The 19,949-nt window shown below is 35.2% G+C and overlaps 1 protein-coding gene across 24 annotated transcripts in view; it reads right to left on the bottom strand.

The window, feature by feature from the left end:
• The window catches only part of LOC103316326 (serine/threonine-protein kinase PAK 3), a 271,885-nt gene that overhangs the window by 31,816 nt on the left and 220,120 nt on the right, over window positions 1-19,949 (bottom strand). For 3 of the 24 annotated variants that reach the window (XR_004345306.1, XR_004345308.1, XR_004345307.1), the window contains one exon: window positions 14,984-15,062. The exons of 20 other annotated variants lie outside the window; for them this stretch is intronic. Coding sequence is in view for 1 of the 4 variants with exons in the window: in XM_031930184.2 (XP_031786044.1) it covers window positions 14,985-15,062 (78 nt within the window). In the remaining 3 variants the exon portion in view is untranslated. Of the gene's footprint in view, window positions 1-13,701; window positions 14,600-14,983; window positions 15,063-19,949 lie in introns of those variants that run through there. One more of the 24 variants, XM_031930184.2, reaches the window with a different exon arrangement.

Raw genomic sequence — 19,949 nt, 5'->3', positions numbered from 1 at the left:
GCGACTCCGTCGAACCTTCCCCTACGACGCTTAACTCACGAATGATTTTCAAGCAGGCGCCCCGGCCCCGCGCCGTACCTGCCGCCCGAACTTTCGATTTGCAAAAATAAAAATAGCCTCCGAAAATTGTCGAAAGAGTCTCACACTCGGCCTTCCGCCAAAAATATTATTTTTTTAATTTGGCGTTGCTAGAGGAATTACGTAGGCGGGGTTTCATTCTGGCTGCATGACCTTGCGATGACCTTCAGTGCCGCAACCGAACATACCATTCTGAACGTAAAATTTACCGCTCTTTCCATTCCCGCAATAAAAGAATGGGGTTCCTATTTAAAAATCCAAAGTTGACCTTCAAATGACCTTGAAAAACGCGTTCAAGGTCAAATCCAAGGTCACCATCGGGTTGTCCCCTCGATATCCTACAATTTTAATCTCTACCAATTTTTTTAATTTGGCGTTGCTAGAGGAATTACGTAGGCGGGGTTTCATTCTGGCTGCATGACCTTGCGATGACCTTCAGTGCCGCAACCGAACATACCATTCTGAACGTAAAATTTACCGCTCTTTCCATTCCCGCAATAAAAGAATGGGGTTCCTATTTAAAAATCCAAAGTTGACCTTCAAATGACCTTGAAAAACGCGTTCAAGGTCAAATCCAAGGTCACCATCGGGTTGCCCCTTCGATATCCTACAACTTTGGTCTCTACCATTTTTTCGATTGTGGCTGTCCCTGACGAGTTATGAGCGGTGCCCGTTTAAATTGGGTCACCCTGTATAACTGATTTCACTAGATTAATAACATAACGTATATTTATAAGCATATACAGAAATTTTGAAGGAGAAATTAGAATAGAATTCTTGGACAAATTTACTGATTTATGAAGATGCCCTGATAGAAATGCTTATCAATGGTAAACTGTTGGCCAAAGTTACGTTTTAAGCAGGTTCGTTGGCCAACCATAATCAACTGTTGGGTTATTTTCTACTAGGTCGGAGACCAAACTTATAGTTGCCAACATTTAACATTGTAAAAGGTATTTTTCAAACCGATTTCATACCTGTTTAATGAGTTTAATTAAGGTTCAGAAGAAATGACTTCGACAGATAAACGACCTCTTAAAAGCCTTATTATCTTGCATATCTTGTCTTTGAGGACCTGCTGCTGTTGCTATAGGGAAACCTTGATCATCTAGGGCGTGAGGGTCTTGATGATGCTGGCGGGTAGCAGTGCTAGGCTTAGATTTGTGGCTAGGTGTCACGAGTATGCTATAAGCTTGAGGTGGTCAGACTTCCGGCACTGCCGATCTATGGGGGCCGCGTCGGCTTCTCGTTGACGTCTATCGCCTCCTCCTCATCCTCGAACTTAATAAGACGTTCCGTCGCAAACTCGTTCTCGGGCTCTCGTTGTCTTACGCGCTGTTTTCGGCTGGATGGTCTTAAGTGCCAAGTGTCGTTTGCTGGTCGTTGTTGCGGCGCTCGCCAATTGTGGCGAACTCTGCTGCACTAATATGTGAGGGCTAACCGAAACCGCTGAAACGAAAGAAGAGGAAGACCTTGTCGTTCATTGTTGACTCATTTCCAAGAAAGAAGCGTATAAGGTCTTGAGAGAGCATATAATTGCCGTTGAGGAGGCTGGAGTACAAGTCGAACAACCATAGACTTGGAGGTCGGCATTGCAGGGGACGGGGTCTTCGTCGAGCTCGAGCGATGAGATGTTTGCTGACATAGAGCACGCTGCTGTTTACTCTCTGGATTCACACGTCGTGTTTGTGATGATCCATGCGAGTGCTTGCGTCGAGTCTTGGCAGGTGTTCGGCGCTTAAGTATTAGACACATTAATTTTGTCGAGTGGCACACTAGCGGTAGCACAAAGGTTCTTTGATATACGTACAATCATGCACAATCACGCACAATCAAGCAGAGTAGACAGATTCGCGAGAGTTTGTGCGCACCAAGCAGCTCTAAAATACCACTGTTTTAGGCTATATTTTAATGTTTACACAAAGCCGGACGTACTCTGCTGCTGCGTGGTGCCTTTGTTCTTTCTAACAAACACTGATACACGTTCGTAAACGATGCAAGAAAAAACTAGATAAAGGCTTTTGACAACTTCTAGCCTGAAAAATCTGGCCATCTTTCCTCCGAATATTCGTGTGGATAGATGATTACTCCATACGTTCGGCTTTCTGCAACTGCGATTCGTTTCCTAAAAGGCAGTGACGCTTAGTGGACACCTCTCTCACTCTTTTACCATTAGAGTTGCACATGAATAGTATGTTCTAGAGACATTCGCGGCAGAGTATAGTAGCATATCTATCTCTCTTTCTCTCTCACACTCTTTTACCACCTTATTGCACTGATTGCTGAAGATACCCTTATTGTAACCTATTATCTCATGACATATTCTTGTATTATTGTACTTAAAAAGATGAGAATCGCATAGCCAAAATTTAAAGAAATTATCTCAAATTAATTTTCGATTATAATTATTTTGCTAAAAGAGAAAGTTTTAAAGCAAATATTATAATCATTAAAAAGTTCTCATTAAAATCTTCAAGATACATTACTTAAACATAAGGATCAAAGACATCAGACAAGAACTCATTAGAGACAATAAAACGCATTAAGGTTAAAAAGCAAATTCAAAGTATAATAGGGTCGCGCTGCTCCCCGACGGCACAGTGTAGAAAGAACGTATACTTGCCATAGGGGCGCTACCGCGCCCCTTGATTCTCAAAGCTTATGTACATTTCTAATATTCCGACATTCTTATCAATTATCTATAGTCATCCCTATTGATAAATCTTAAATGAGATCTCTAGTATTAGGTATATTGCTCTACAAGATTTACGTAAAATTCTTAAATACTTTTATTAAGTTTATTATACTTAGGCTGGTCAAAAAAGGTCACATTACGGTCGCTTTTTAGATCTAAGAAACGCAGAAATCGTGCATGTGTTACAAAAAATTATTTGTATGTTAGTTTGTAGGTTATATTTTTGTGTATAAGCACAAAATACAACACACTATATTCCAGAAATTCTAAACTTCAAATAATGTATTGTTTCATGAGATTATTAGTTGGACAAATCATTACTGCACGGAGAAAAATAAAACGTTGCGCTCACTCAAAATTTCGGTAAATGTAACCTAAATTTTTCAGTAACGGCTATTAAGTAAATCTAAGTGAAGTCGCTCGCGTAGTTTCAGCTGAATGAACAGTTTGGTAACTAACTTCAGTACTAAATACAATTTGTAAATAATAATTGCATGATAGATATTATTACTATGTTCGACATAGCCTTAGTCATAGTTGGTTTGTAAACAAAATAAGGCCATATAATAATATAAGAAGGCCATGCTCGACTGTGCCGCGAAGGCACCTCAGACAGAAGTTATGAGCACAGGGAAGGGTGATTGGCGCAGATCCGACGTTCTTTGTGTCTCGTCTTACATTGCACATTATATTGCATATTTATATATCTCTTTCTTTCTCTCTCAGTCTCTCGTGTCTCACGCTACACCATACTAGTATACTTTTTTTAGGTTAGGTGCGCCGTCCCTCTTCGCTGTCACACGCAGTCAAGTAGATTTTACTAAGTTTGTGCAGTAGCATCTACTGAACTGCTTTACTTAACTAGGTTCAGTAAACGCTACTGTTTTTTTTCTCCGTGTGGTAAATGTTCTGGTAGAATCGTCTTATTGCCACGACTTGATCTAAGACCATCGTTAGATGAGATTAAGTTTTGCTATGACTATAAACAGATCTGAGTGTCAATCTTTTGATAAAGTTGGAATATATTTGCGCACTACAGTATTCAGTCATGGTCAATTATATGTTGCTTTGTCAAGAAACATCGAGAAATAACACAAAGTTATTTTTAAGTAAGGAGTCTATTTGCGAGCAAGATGAGGATTTATTGAAAGATAAAACCAAATGAAGAAAACCGAGCACTAATACAAGAATATATACAAAAAACATAGTATATTCGGAAATTCTTGTAGACGATGTCTAAGCGTCAGGATAACTTCCTGATCTACGGGATATCGTCTACAACAAAGAGCATTGGATATAACCCCAAATGTACAAAAAAACCGAATGTATATCATATCGTTGAAATAATCCTTATCACGATTATCCACAGCATCATCTGATCTGGACCACATCCGGAAATTTTTATTTAACAGTTTTATATATCTAAACTTGTACTATAATTGTATATAAAGAAAAATTATATTTTTCTGTTTTAAATAAGAGATAAGTATATTTGTACGTACGTTACATTGCTAATGTTTATTGTTAATAGTTGCAAAAACAAATTATTCAACAATTTCCGAAATAAATCTAGGCGTTTATATGCAAAGATTATAATCAATGTTGGAAAATTAATTTTGTTAAATATTTTCATGAAATATTAAGAGGTTTACAGAAAACATCGTTTTCCAAAATAAAGAATTTTAATATTATGTAAATTTATTTTATAAAGCAGATGAGAAACAATATGAGCGTTCATGGCTAAGCTATTTAACGCGCACGTCTTAATTACCAGATACGCGGTCGCTTAAGTGGTCAGGGATTTTATTCCTGGTGAAATCACTCGAAATTTTCTCGGGTTGTTTTTGGCGGAAAAATTACCCAGGACACCGGCTGTTTCGTGGCAGGTTTTCCCCCGAATTTTTTCTTTAAAGTAAGTTCAGATTTTCCCTTGCCTCACAGGCAAGTGTGTGTGTGTGTGTATATATATATATATATATATATATAGACACACACACACACACAGTGTACCAAAATCCGATTTTTGTGGCCAAAATTCGCTCGACAAGCCAAATTGCAATCATTCTGAATGAAAAAAATTGCAAAATACTTGTACGATGATTTCCATCCTTGTAGAACTGCTTATATTTATAAAAAAGAGTACATAACCTAAATGAAAAATAGGAAAATACATAAGACTGAATAATGTAATAATCGAAATGTTCACTAAAATCTCTGAAACTGTAAGAAAAAAAAGAATATATGATTTTGGATCTCTGAACTCTAAACTGATAAAATATAAATTTTAGATCCTCATTTTATAAACCACCAACGCTTAATTGGCATTTTAGAAACTTGAAGGTCTTAAATACATTATAGATTATCAAACCAATGTTGTAATTTTTTTTATTATTCTTATAGGGTATGTAACGCGTTATCAAATATAAACAGTTCTACATGAACGGAAATCATCGTAGAAGTATTTTGCACTTTTTTTCATTAAGAATTGCGATTTGGCTTGTCCAGCAAATTTTGGCAATAAAAAGTCGATTTCGGTACACTGTGCGCCGTCGCGCGATCACGCGATAGAATGAGATGCTTGGATGCAGTGAAATGGAATATCAGGTAGTCAATTAAGAATACACGGAATATAAGGAAAAAGAGGTACTCTTTATTCCCTCCAGCGATTATTTCTTCTACATCTTCTTCTTTTCTCTAGTTCTTGTTGCGGTCGTAGAATCTCTGCCAAGATCTTGCGTGCGGCTCGCTCCGAGCATTAATGCGACCACTTCACGCTCGGGTGGCCGCAGATGTAGCATCGCGGCTCTTCCTCCCTCTTCTTCCAGAGATACTCGGCGCGCTACGGCTCCTTTATCCGCGTGCATTCTTCCTCGTGGTGAGCCCGTGTCAATGTGATATATTATGATGATGTCAATGTAATATATTATGATAATGTCAATGTAATATATTATGATGACGTTAATCGCCTGGTGCGGCACCTTGCTCACGTCTTTCAAGATGATAACGTCGTCGACTTTGGCTGTTCCGGCCAATTTGCTTCAGTCGAGCCCCTAGATGGGCCGGGATTACGTTTTCCATCCTGCTAATTCGCCGTCGGCGCGCTTGCCGTTATAATTTTCCGAGGTCACCCGCGCGGGCGGCGAGAGGTTTTCGGGGTAGCTCCGTTTACGGGTCCACTACTTCTCTCCGCCACCGCGGATTTCGACCCATATTTACCGGGCAGTTGCTCGCGCTCGTGCTTTCCTTCCGCCATTACGTCCGTCGGCTTGAGCTCAGACTTAAGTTCGCACGCTTCTGGCGGGTAGCTCATCGCCTTCACCTCTCAAGCATCCCCCGGTGATCGAGATTCATCGTCGTCCCCCTCTTCGTCGTCTTTGTCATAAAAGATCTTTATTTCTTTGGCCGACACTAGCTTTTCCACTCTTTATTTTTCATCGGTTAGCTCGAATGTATTCGAGTCGACTTGGACCGTAATTGTATATGGGTCTATTTACGGAAAAGCCAATTTTGCCGTGATGCCTGGATAACTGTATACCTGGTCAAAGTTGAGGTTTTCAGTAATTTTTTGCCTATTTTTAATGATTTGTAGCTAATAAGGGATCCATTTTTAACTAAAACTATCTGAATACTTGTTGTTGTAAAATTTTCTGAATTTTTCAATAAAAATATGTTTAAAGCCCTATATATATATATATATATATATATATATATATATATATATATATATATATATATATATATATATATATATATATATATATATATATATATATATATATATATGTGTGTGAGCGTGTGTGTGTGTCTTAAGGCTACCTTATTTGCATTTTAAACCTTAAAATATAAAAATCTGAATGTTTGAACTGGACTCCGACAACCTTAATACAGTAAAAAGATACCGTTTTATAGTAAAAAAGTAGCTGTAAAGTTTCAGAATGGGCCTGACCTTGTACTAGAAGTTATGTAGAAAACAAATATGATGGTATATATCATATTTATTTTCTACTTAACTTATATTGGTATATATACATAATATATAAAGATGGCGCTACGCCGAGATAAGCCTCCTGACAAGTGTCGCGGTAATTTTGCATGTTGCAAACAAAAACCAGCAACAACAGCAGTTTGTGTAATTTGTGATGAGGCATATCATCTTAGCTGCCTCAGTCAAAAGAATAAAAACTATAAGTTTATCGGAAATAACCTCATAGTTTGCTCGGAACACAGCGAGCGAAATATAACCTCAAAAATCGAAGAGGAACCTCTGAGTGAGTCAGCAGCACTTTTGATAGCTCAGATTAAATTTAAAAAATCAGAAGAGATAAGGAGTGACCTTCTAGCTGAGACTAGTAACAGGACTCAGGACCAGCTAGAAAATGAATCCATTGAAGAAAGTGATCTTAAACTGCTGAAAACCGAGAACATGCTGTTGAAAAGGTTAGTGAGTGAACTGACAGAGAAAAATGATATTCTGAAAGAAAAGTTGCAAAACAGCAGTGTAAAACGGATAGCAATTTTCTTGCGTACTCAGATGTTATAAAGTACCCAAGGCAAACCCAAAAAAAAGTTCCTAAAATATCCGTAAGGAAAAACAGTGATAGCAGTATTGACGTTATAAAGAATGTTATTGAATGCCTCTCAGCTGAAAAAAATATCCAAACAAAAAACATCTACGTCAATAAAAACGAAGAACTCATTATAAGCTGTCTTAATGATAATAGTGCAGAATTGACAGAGACAGTACTAAAAGAAAAGTTAGTGGACCAATGTAATATCATGAAGAATGAACTAAAAAATCCGAAGATCAAGATAGTAGGTATTGATAATCACACAAACATGGAAATCACGGATATCGAGAAGGACATCAATGAAAGGAACTACAGTCATTTTGAAAAACGAGGCTAAGCTATAGACATATACAAAAATAATCATACCAGCTTGAGTACGGTCATAATAGAAGTCCCAGCTGAAATCTACAAGCATGTACGAGAAAATAATAACAAAATCTTTGTTGGATATCAGCAATGTAAAGCCTATGACTTGGCTAACATCCGTCCATGTTTCATGTGTGATAGATTTGGACACAATGACAAGAAATATCAAAATGAGATTCTGTGTTTGAAATGCTCTAGAAAGCATAATACTTGTGATTGTAATAAAGATTATGCAAGGTGCTGTTACTATAGCAATGCAAAATGGAATTGGAAAGGAATGAGTGGTTCTATTAATTGCACTACACCAAATTACAGAGAAAAGCCTTTTGGCATAAAAATCCTTTTTATTTTATGATTACACTACACTGAATAGACTTAAATTAAGATGAACAGAAAAGAATTAATATTTAATACGAAATATGAAAACGAACAAAACCCGGCGTGACGTCGTGAAGAACAATGGCGCAACGCACACGACAAACACGTGGTTCGACGGTTAGATACAACGAAATTACAATGCGAAGCACACACATACACAATTTCGAGGCGAATAAATGCGATTTGAATGTAGGCAAGAATGCCTGGCAGTCTCTAGGAGACAGAACGATTCGGTATGAGCAAGTATGCTCGGCAGTCTCTAGGAGACAGAACGATTCGATATGAGCAAGTATGCTCGGCAGTCTCTAGGAGACAGAGTCGCGAGGGAGCTCTGCACGCTTCGAATGATAGTCTGTGACTGACGGACAAGCCGCGCGAAAGAGCGGGAGAGTCCCACTCAAGATGGCGGAGGCAGCAACGCGCGGTGCTGCGACCGCGCTAGACTCAGTAGGCACATACATACACACACACTCATTCGGTGCGCGCGCAGGCGCAAAACGTAATATGTACACGTTCAATGCTGAATTAGCATTGGACAAAATGTTGCAACGCAATATAAAATTCAACTCAAAGTTAGCCGCAAAACATCACACCTATGACCCTAAGCTTTGCAGTATTTTGAAAAAGAAAATTGATAGATATATTGACTCTATCGATTATCCGATAAAACCTACTTTACCGGCAACTGAACTGATCTACTAAAGACAACAAAATGACACTCAACGTAACAACGCACAAGACAATGCTGCAGCTAATGAACAAATTAATTATAAAATGTATCAACTGAATGATCCTGATTATGAATATAAAACGTACTATGACGAAAGTAGGATCTAAAAAAAATTAACTTTTAAAAAAGTAAAAAGTTAGGCAAGTTTGATATATTTCGCAACAAAATTATAGATTGAAAAGTACTAAGATCAATCAAAGTCAAGTTTATTATATACTACTCTCAAGATAATTACTACGTAACTTGCCATGCCCATGTTTAATTTTGTTTATTGGTGAACAACTAAGATTTCCTTTTATGTATTAGAACGTCATAAAAACACCATAAGTACAATGAAACGGGCATGGCAAGTTACGTAGTAATTATCTTGAGAGTTGTTCCTTGCTTCATCACGATTAAATATAATAAACTTGACTTTGTTTGATTGATCTTAGTACTTTTCAATCTGTAATTTTGTTGCGAAATATATCAAACTTGCCTAACTTTTTACTTTTTTAAAAGTTAATTTTTTTTTTAGAGATTTCAATCCTTTTTAGTAAATTTTTTTGAGTATTTCATATCATACGTCGTAGAAATAAAATATAAGCATATTTTAGCACCTTTAGATCAAAGCTTTTTTGTAACATTATTATCACTAACATGAGATCACTGATTGTTCTGATATACACCACCCTCGAATTATTTCTACGCCTGGACACCAAAAACCACGGCGCGAACTACCCAGACTTCGTTATCGGCCACCCTGTACACCTGGACGCCGTCATCGTATGATTTATTTACCTAGACACCAAAAACCACGGAGCGAACTACCTAGACCTCGTCATCGGCCACCCTGTACACGTAGGCACCGCCCTCGAATTATTTCAACACCTAGACACCAAAAACCACGGTGCGAAATACCTAGACCTCGCCATCGGCCGCCCTGTACACTTAGATGCCGTCCTCGTATGATTTATTTACCTAAACACCAAAAACCACGGAGCGCACCACCTAGACGTCGTCATCAGCCACCCTATTTATCTAGACACCTTCCTTGAAAGATTTTTAATTCAAGCAGAATAGCAGACAATGTAGACCCAATAGCTTGTGCGGCCAACTTCACAGTCTAACCACTCGGTCGAACTGCAGGCAGTTAACTTAACGGTCTTACCACTTTTTGGGCTGAAGAATAATTAAGCAAGTGATTTCAGCATTTTTGTTCACCTGCATACTTGTTTATTATGTTAAAGCTAGTTTATTGCTGATATTTTGGTTTAAAATCATAGTTTGGCATACCAGTATAAACATTTATCAAAATTAGCTGGGTACATGAATGATAAATAATTTATTTCCTTAATTGAAAATTCGAGAGACCAATATAGAAGTAAATAGTGTCACGGGCGCCGCGGCGTCGTCTGCTTCTCAAACTCGCCTTCGTGGCGCTCCCGCGCCACTTGATAAACAACAATGATGGAGTCATCTTTTTTGTCAATAACAATCTAGTCCAAAATACCGAAGTCGTTGAAGCTGGAAGAATTGAGATAATTAATACTAGGATAACTTTAAATGATAAAAGCGGTCTTGAAATATCAGTGTTGTATAGATCACACGGGATACCGAAAACGGAGTTTATACTGGACCTTAATAAGTATTTAGTTTATAAGAAAAATGTAAAAAATCACTTAGTGATAGGTGATTATAATATTGACCTACTTGACTGTGTTCACTATAGTCAAGATCTTCTGTGCAATTTTCTCGATAAAGGATATATTCCTGGTTTTGTTGGTATTACAAAACCACCTATCGGTAGAGCTAAGGGGTCATGTATCGACAATATTTTTATTAAATCACATAACATAAACTCATGCACGTACAAGTTTACACTTGATATAACAGATCATTATCCGATATTTATTGCAGTAAATAAACTGAAATCAGTACCTAAAGAGCCATACACTCTAAACCTAAAGTTGAAAATCTGGAAATGAAAAGATTAAAACCTACATTTTTAACTTTATGAATATTAAACAGTGATTGATATCCTCAAAATGATAGCATAAGAATTAAGTGTAAATCTGTAGAATTGATTTGCATAAAGATTAAAATCCATCAATTAATTACCTGTGAGGATACCATTTACTTTTAAAAACTTATAAAGTTTAAAATGTAGGTTTTAATCTATTTATAGTCTCTCGACTTTGATAGAGACTTGTGGATCAAAACAATTAATGTGAAAATAATAACACTTGAGATGAAAAGGTATACTATGTATACCGTCAAATTATTGATGTTTATTGAAAAGAAAAGAGTGTGATTACAAATGTATTGACTATGGAAAATTGAAGAGTATTAGAAGAGTGTTAGAGCACCGACGCGTTAACAAACGATATTGTTTAGTCCTCACTGCGCTTCGGCAATAGGAAAACTGAATAACACAAATCAGCGAAAGCGGCAGAAGACCGCTCGCGAAACAGGAGGAGAGAGACAGAGTAGGAGCTAGTGCGGGCTAGCGAAAACCGTCGAATTTGAACTTAAGGTGACAAGCTTCTCGAAGCTTCTCGCTCTCTCTTCGCATATTAAACTAATATTCGAACAAATCTTTTCACTTCCTGATTTTCAACTTTAGGTTTAGAGTGTATGCATTCTTAAACTAACAAAAAATTAACAAACACTGCTAACTGTAGGAACTGGAATGAAATTTTGTCAATAACTGATCCAAATTTGGCCGTAGAGAAACTGTTAGATGAGATCAAACTATGCGTTGAACTAGCGAAAATAATGAGAAGTGCAAAAAGGCACTGGTAGGAAAAACTGGATCACTGATGGAATAATCAAGTCATCTGAAACAAAAGAATTTTTATATAATTTATGGCAACTAGATGTGCGGTATAAGCAACTAAAAGCAGAGTATAAGACCTATGATAAAGTTTTGGATAAGGTTATTAATGATGCCAAAATAAAATATGAATTAAATCTTGTACAAAAAAATTCCAATAAACCAACAAAACTTTGAGAAATAATAAATACGAAAATCGGGAAAGTTAAAAAATCAAATGATTCCATAAATCATATAAAGATAAAAAATTACGGACAAATTCCAAATTGCACAAAACATGAATACTTTTTTTTGTGAAATAGGTAGGAATCTAAGTGCAAGTATCGTTAAACCAGTAAATACTGAACTTAAGCTCTCGGTCATGAATCCTCTTTCGATTTTTATTAAGCCAACAAGTAATGCGGAAATAATAAGCATAATCAATACACTGAAACTGAAAAATGGGGGAGTTAACAAAATAAATGCAAATACTTTGAAACTGCTATGTAACTATATAGCAGGTCCTCTGACTCATACTTTCAACAAGTGTTTTGAAAAAGCGATATGGCCGGATGCCCTAAAAAGGGCCGAAGTAGTGCCGGTCTATCAATCAGGCGAAAAAAATAAAATCACGAACTATCGACCTATCTCTCTCTCATAACCAATGTTGCAAACATTTTTGAGCAAATTATATACAATAGAATACATGATTTCGTTAAACAGTGCAATATAATATCAAAGCAACAATTTGGTTTCATGAAAGAGATTGGTACAAAAGATGCGCTAAATTATATAACTAACGTACTGTATAACAATGTTGATAATAAACCTACGATAATAACTTTCCTAGACTTGGCAAAATCGTTTGATACTGTTGATCACAGTATACTACTTGCAAAATTATATTGTATTGGAATCAGGGGTCAAGCGTTAGATCTCCTATCCAGCTATCTAAGCAACAGACACCAAGTAGTCAAAATAGATGGTACTAAGAGTGATAGCTTATTAGTTAACACTGGTGTCCCTCAAGGAACGATCTTGGGACCGCTGCTTTTCATTATGTACATTAACGATATATTAAAGGAGGTCTCTTCTGAGTCAATAATTTCGTATGCAGACGATACTGCTATCATAGCCTCTGGAAATGATTGGTTAGAAATCCAAGTTAGCATGAACAAGTTTTTATCTGTGATAGGTGAGTGACTGACTGTAAACAAGTTATCATTAAACGTAGTAAAAACTGTGCGCATGACATTTGGAAGTAGTATGGGAAGCGTTCCAGCTTAAATAGATTTAACTAGAGTAGAAAATATTAAATATCTAGGGATTGTCTTTGATAGCAATCTAAAGTGGGACAGCCATATTCAATATATAATTGAGAAAACTATATACCTAGTATATATTTTTTATAAAATTTCTAAATACATGCCCACAGAAACACTCAAAATGATCTATTACGCTTTCTTCCATAGCGTTATGAGCTATGGTATCATAGCTTAGGGTGGAGCGTATAGTAATTGTCGAGACAAATTATAAAAGCTTCAGAACAAAATTTTAAGAATTGTCAATAGAAATAATTTTCGAGTGAATGAAAATCCATTAAATATAGAACAACTTTTCGCCCTAGAATCTCTGAAATTATATTACAATGATCTTAAAGACAAATATTTAGCATCAGATAGTGTTACTAGAAACAAAAGTATTATCATACCTAAAACAAAAAAAAAAAAACGAATTAGTAATAAAAATAGCTTCGTGAAAGCAATCAATATGTTCAATTAGCTCCCAAGTGATCTGAAAGCGTTGAATATGGAAAAATATTCGCAAAAGAGAGTTATTAAAACTTGGATAAAATGTAACTGTTAAAGTATAGAATTATAAAATTGTTATTGCGGCGCCTGTGCAACTAATTTTGTTACAAGAACTAAAGTAAATGTATATAAATAATAGTATATAAATTAAGTTTTTGTATTGTATTTTCATTTTTGTAACCAGGCCTGCTAACAGGTACCTACGTGTACCTCTGCAGGATTACAGGTATGAACCTCATACCTTGTACATTTTCTGGAATAAATAAATAAATATACCTATCTATACCATTAAATAGTTTTTTATTCATAAAATACATAAAGTTTTGTGGAATAAATGCACAAAAATAATCCGGACTGACAGACGGACGGACGAACAGACAGACAATTGTTAAGTTCTTTGATTGCTAAAAACACATTCAAATTTGATACATTTGACATGTTTTTGGTAACCTGAATGATTTATGTTCAAAGAACATTTCTACCGTAAAACAGATTTAATTTTGTTTCACAAGGGGAAAAGTAAAAACTTAAGGTATAAATCTTTCGTTCACAATGCAACATACAGGTCTAGCCTAGTCAACAAGGCGAACGTAAAGTATTATAGTTTAAAACCAAAGCGAATCTAAGTTTCTGAATTCATGGTCAACCGACACTTGACTAACAATGATACGTCAAATAATTAAATATCATTACAATTAACTTGTAAATCGCGAGCTAAGCGCGCGTTTCTTGCTAGTTTTGTAGTTAAATTAGTTGTGTGCATAAATTTAAGATTAATAACTAACTTGGTTCTGTCTATTTTATCTCAACATTGTAACTACTTTTTTAACTTAAATTTAAGCAATTATCATCCAAATTTGGTAACTTTGCGAGGTCAACCGAACCAGAACGATTTGTCCAAAACCATCTTCCCGAGGGTCAGTTTGTAAGTACCAGTTTTTACAAACTCCAGATTATTCGGGCGACTTTAAGCTTGATCTCTCTGTCTTTCACATCCATCGTGTGTTGGTAGCTGTCATCCGCCCATCAGGCGTGTTGTGTATGCCAAATTATGAATAAATAGTTAGCCTAAGTTTGACACTAACCGAAGATATTGTTATTGACTAATCTTGGATCCTGCCACCTCCACGGGGCTCGTGTGCACACACGAGCATATCTGAGTCCGCCAAGCCGTGCCATCTGCATGTCCGATACGTTATTAACAATGATAAACAGGGCTCTTCTGGCCTTGTTGTATATGCCCAATATGTTATTAAAAATAATAAACAGGGCATAAATTGGAAAAGTGTTTATTTTATCATCAAATTTCACTGAAAGTCCTAGGCATTTAAAACAAAATTATATTGATTTCATGTCACTGGTTAATCGTTATGGAAAACCTGATTTATTTTTGACGATGACATGTACTCTGAATTGGAAAATAATTACAGGAAATTTACAAATATCTGAAAATTTAATTGATTGACCAGATATTGTAGCTAAAGTATTTTCACAAAAAGTTAAAGAATTCAAAGAAATATTTAAAAAAGATAAAAGCTTAGGAAAAAGTATTGCTATACTTACGTTATCGAATTTCAAAAACGAGGTCTACCTCATATGCATGTGTTACTATTTTTTGATAAGAATTATAAACTTGATACTCCTGAAAAAGTAGATAATTTAATAAGTGCAGTAATTCCAAACGAAAATTTGTATACGCACTTATATAGCATTGTAATACAGTTTATGATACATGGGCCTTGTGAAGTAATAATTAAAAATTCTCCTTGTATGGATAAAAATACAGAAACATGTACAAACATTTTTCTAAAAAATTATAATAATGAGAAAAGTTTTCGAGCAACAGGATACCCAATATACAAATGAAGAAAAAATTATAAAAACAGAAATTCTCAAAAAACAGCCAATAATAGATTTGTTGTACCTTATAATCCTCTTTTATTATTCAAGTTTTACTTTCATATTAATGTAAAAAGACATTCGGTAATAGTTGATCCTCCTGGAACGTTTTTAAAATCATGCTTTTTTATTGGTTAGGAGTTTTGAATTCGAAAAACCTGATTGGAGGATTTCAAAAAACGTTTCACAAGAATCAACTACCACCGAGTCTATGTTCAACTAACCAATGTATTAAATACTTATTTAAATAGTGTTACAAGAGTGTGTTTTTTTTTTTAATTCGTAATGCAGATATTACAATATAAATCAAACTTTTAGTAAGAAAAAAGACGAAATCAAATATGATGAAATCAATCAATATCTTAATACAACATATTTAAGTCCTCCGAAAGATATGTACAGATTATAAGAATGTTTTTTACGCGAGATTTCGCATTTTATAAAAAGATTAGCTATTCACGGCAAAGATCAACAATATGTATATTTCGAAAAAGGGAAGGAAGAAAAAATTATGAATAAAATAATAAAAACGACATTAACCGCATTTTTTAATTAAATTAAACAGATTTTCATGCAAGAAATTATTTTTATTCTGATATACCAATACATTACACATTTGACGAGAAACCAAAAACATGGAACAAAAGGATACAATTTTATAAACCATTATTAAGTAGAATGTATTTAGTAAATCCGAGAACGATACTTTATCAGATTATTACTTTTACATAATTAAGGGCCAACCTCATTTGAAGATTCACGTACTTTTAACGGAGTTTTATATCCTACATTTAATGAAGCTGTTATAGCAAAACAATTTGTCAATGGAGAGAAGCATGGGACAAATGTTTACAAGAAGCAGTACAAATACAGTTTGCAATAGAACTATGTGAATTGTTTACTATAATTTGTATTTTTCATAACCTTATCAATGCACGAGAATTATATGAGAAATATAAGTATTTTTATCATCCTAAATATGAATGTGCAGGTGAAAATATAGCACTAAATGCAATTAAAAAAATAATGCAAGCAAACTGTTTGACGTTTGGTGATTTTAATTTGCCTAATATAACAATGTACATTGAAGAATTTGATAATGCAACATTTTTGTATAAAAAAACTAATATGCATGATAAATTACAAAAGAAAGATTCATCCCTTAATGGATTTCCATTAAACCCTTAATGGATTTCCATTAATGGAAAAATATACAAGATGCAGTTTTAGAAAGTTTAAATTATAAAAGTATGAGTGTATTTTTATTGATAGACCAGGAGGAGAAAAACTTATTTACTCAATGTTTTAATAGATTACTTAAAATTACATAATAGTACATTACGATACTAGTAGCATAAACCGTACTTTACGGCACAGCGTGTATAATCGCCTAAGCGCAGTGAGTGCGCTTAACGCCGTGCCATGAAGAACGACTTATGACAAGCGTATCGTACAATATTTTATAGCATCTGCCTGACATAAGTGCGGACTTATGCCACGCAGTGCTATTAGTATATTACGATACGCGTGATCTAGTAGCTGAGTATTACACGGCGTGTATTATCACTCGAGCGCAGCGAGGGTGATAAAACGCCGTGCACTAATGGTCTGCTTAGTTCACAAGTATCGTATACAATTTTATAGCACAGCTGCTTAAATCTGTCAAGTTACGCCTATCCGTGATCTGAGCAGTCCATTATTGTACCGTGAGGTTAGCGCACGAGTGTAGCGAGTGCGATATACACGGTGCAATAATAGACTACTTAGGTCACGGATAGACGTCACTTAAACGCGGATTTAAACCACACTGTGCTATAAAATATACTTAGTAATGAAAGAACAGTACATAAAGCAATCAAATTATCATTGAATATTATGAATGTACAACATGTAATGTAAAATCTTATTATATGAATCAAAGAAAACTTAAAGATGTACAAATTATAATATGGGATGAAATATCAATGATATTGAAATTTGCTTTTGAAACAGTTGATCGTCTTTTTCAAGATTTATGTGGCGTAAAAGTAATGTTTGGTGGTAAATCTATGCTCGTTTCAGGAGATTTTAGACGAACATTACCAGTAGTTTGACACGGTAGTCAAATTGAAGTTATCGAAAATTCAGTGAAGTATAGCTACTTGTGGACGAATTTTAGACCCATGAAATTGAATAATTGAATTAAAACCTTCGCATCTTCGCGGCCACCGGGCAAAAGCCCAGTTGCCCTGTTACAACATATATACATACTATAATATAACTCTATAATTCTCTACTTCTTATAACTATCTGTAAAACAATTTATGTGCAAAAAGGCGGCAGACATTTTTCCAATTAACATTTTGCTTGAAAAATGTTAAAAAAAAACAAAAATGTAAAATTGTTTACAGTAGAATGAAGGATTATAAACTTTCGCGCATATATACCGTAAAATACATAATAAAAATATGTATATTTATTAAAAAATTGATGTGCTACGTGACCCCGGACATTTTTCCAATCAACATTTAACATGTTGAATGTTTAAAAAAAAAATAAAAGTAAAAATGTTTAACACTATCATGAAATACTAAAATCCGCCGATAAGTATTAGCCAGTACAGTAGAAACCAGCAAGAATTATTCGCGAAAATCAAGCAAAGAATATCGGCTAATTCTCGGCGGAAACCCGGCAAAAGTATATGTATAGATATACTGCAGGCCCGTTTCAATTAGAGGTTATATTTTCGGACAATTGCTTCACAAATAAATAAATGCCTCAAGTATGCAGCTATCTAGTGCGCTACATAGTTTTTGGTTCTAGGCGTGAAAATAGCTTGTAGATAGTGTGAAAATAGTGTCTAGGTGTTCGGGGTCAGGGATAACGGACTCTAGGAAGTGCGCTCCGTAGATTTTTGTGAAAGGCTCACTTGTAGACAAGTACGAAATATTGATGAAAAACGGATTCCGAAGCTCAAAATTGAAAAATATGACTATATTCCTGAATGGAAATTCGATGTACGATACCCTTGTATGAGGCAAAAATTTCGTCCGTTTTTTACAAAAAGCCCCCCTTTACGAGATATCGACAAAAATGCATTCCTATATGCGGACCCTGAGTCCCTTCATCGGCGACCCTGAAGACCTAGACATCTATTTGCGTTTCGTAATCTTACTATCTCCTGGCGAAATATCTTTCAGATATTATCAGGATATCATCATGATATATTTTTCTTTACATAAGACGTTATAAATAACAACAATAAACATTTTTACTCCTTGTCGGATTATCACCTGAAACGACATACAAAATTCATGTCGTCAGTACCAGGTTTCTTGCAAGATCCATTTGCCGGAATCTACCGATATTAAAAAAGTTTAACCTGCTTCTACTCGAAAACCCGGCAACGATTTTACCAGGGTATACTGCAAAGAAATATAGTAAAAATCTGTATATTTATAAAAGAATCAATGTGCTGTTACCTCGAACATTATTCCAATCAACATTTTGCTAAAAAAATGTTTAAAAAAAAATAAATGATAATTATGTTCTGGATGGTTGAAAATGATCGATCGATGTATAAGAAAACCTGTTACTGGAAGTAAAAGTATTGTTTAACATTGAACTTCTACTATTAATGGCATTTAAAATAGTTTTAGCTAGTTTTTGAAGTTTTCTGACGCTTGAAATTCATCATTTGAATTTATATATATATATTTTTTTAAATTAATTTTAATTTTTTTTAATGTTCTTAATGTTTAAATCTTTGTGCCGCAAAAGGCATCTATAAAATGATAGACTTTTCGAGTTGCGCGCCATTGGGAGACGTGAGGTGATCCTGAAAATTAAATTATTTGGAAAACTGTCTCTTTATTCTGTCTCTCTAGTTCTGTCTGACTACTCATATTACCTGAAAATTCATCGAGGTCTTTGATCTCGCTTATCTTGTCCATTTTGTTGTTTATTCAATCAGTGAATCATCTATAATGATTATACTTTCTGATGGTTCTTTGAGTTCTTTGAACTCAATTATTCCCTAACTTATTTACACGTTATTAATAATTAACTTTAATCTTATAACTTAAATAAAATTAGAGATCTTCAATATCTGGTTCTCTTGGAACTGATACTTCTTACCTTAACCTAAACCTTAATTCTATTTAATATTATCCAATTTAAATCTATCATAATATGTTATAAATTTGTATTTAATTGGACTGTTAATGCGGCCTTATTTTACTACGCAATAGCGTTGTGAAAGTATGACGGTCTCAAGCCCGATAACGCAGAGAGCAGTCATGTTATTTGGTGGGGGGGTGGTGGGGGGGCCAGGCGGGGGGGGGGGGGGGGGGGGGTGTGGAGGGGCGATGGGGGGTGGTGGGTGGTGGTGGGGGGGGGGGGGGTAGTGGGGGGGTGGGGGGGAGTCTTGCCAAAATGACTATATAATATAGGAAGATATATATATATATATATATATATATATATATATATATATATATATCTGAAAAAAGCATGGTAAAAATATATATTATAACGAGTTGGCTTTAGTGCACTCGTTATGTCGCTCTCTCCTATATCATATTCTTACCATATTTATGTATCAAATATATATGCATTTGTAAATACATTGTCTTTTCAGCAGCAAGGTAAG

This window comes from Nasonia vitripennis (genome assembly GCF_009193385.2).
Source record: "Nasonia vitripennis strain AsymCx chromosome 4 unlocalized genomic scaffold, Nvit_psr_1.1 chr4_random0010, whole genome shotgun sequence".
NCBI classification, from domain to species: domain Eukaryota; kingdom Metazoa; phylum Arthropoda; class Insecta; order Hymenoptera; family Pteromalidae; genus Nasonia; species Nasonia vitripennis.
Note: the sequence above shows the minus strand (reverse complement) of the source record. Positions and strands in the feature narration are given on the sequence as shown.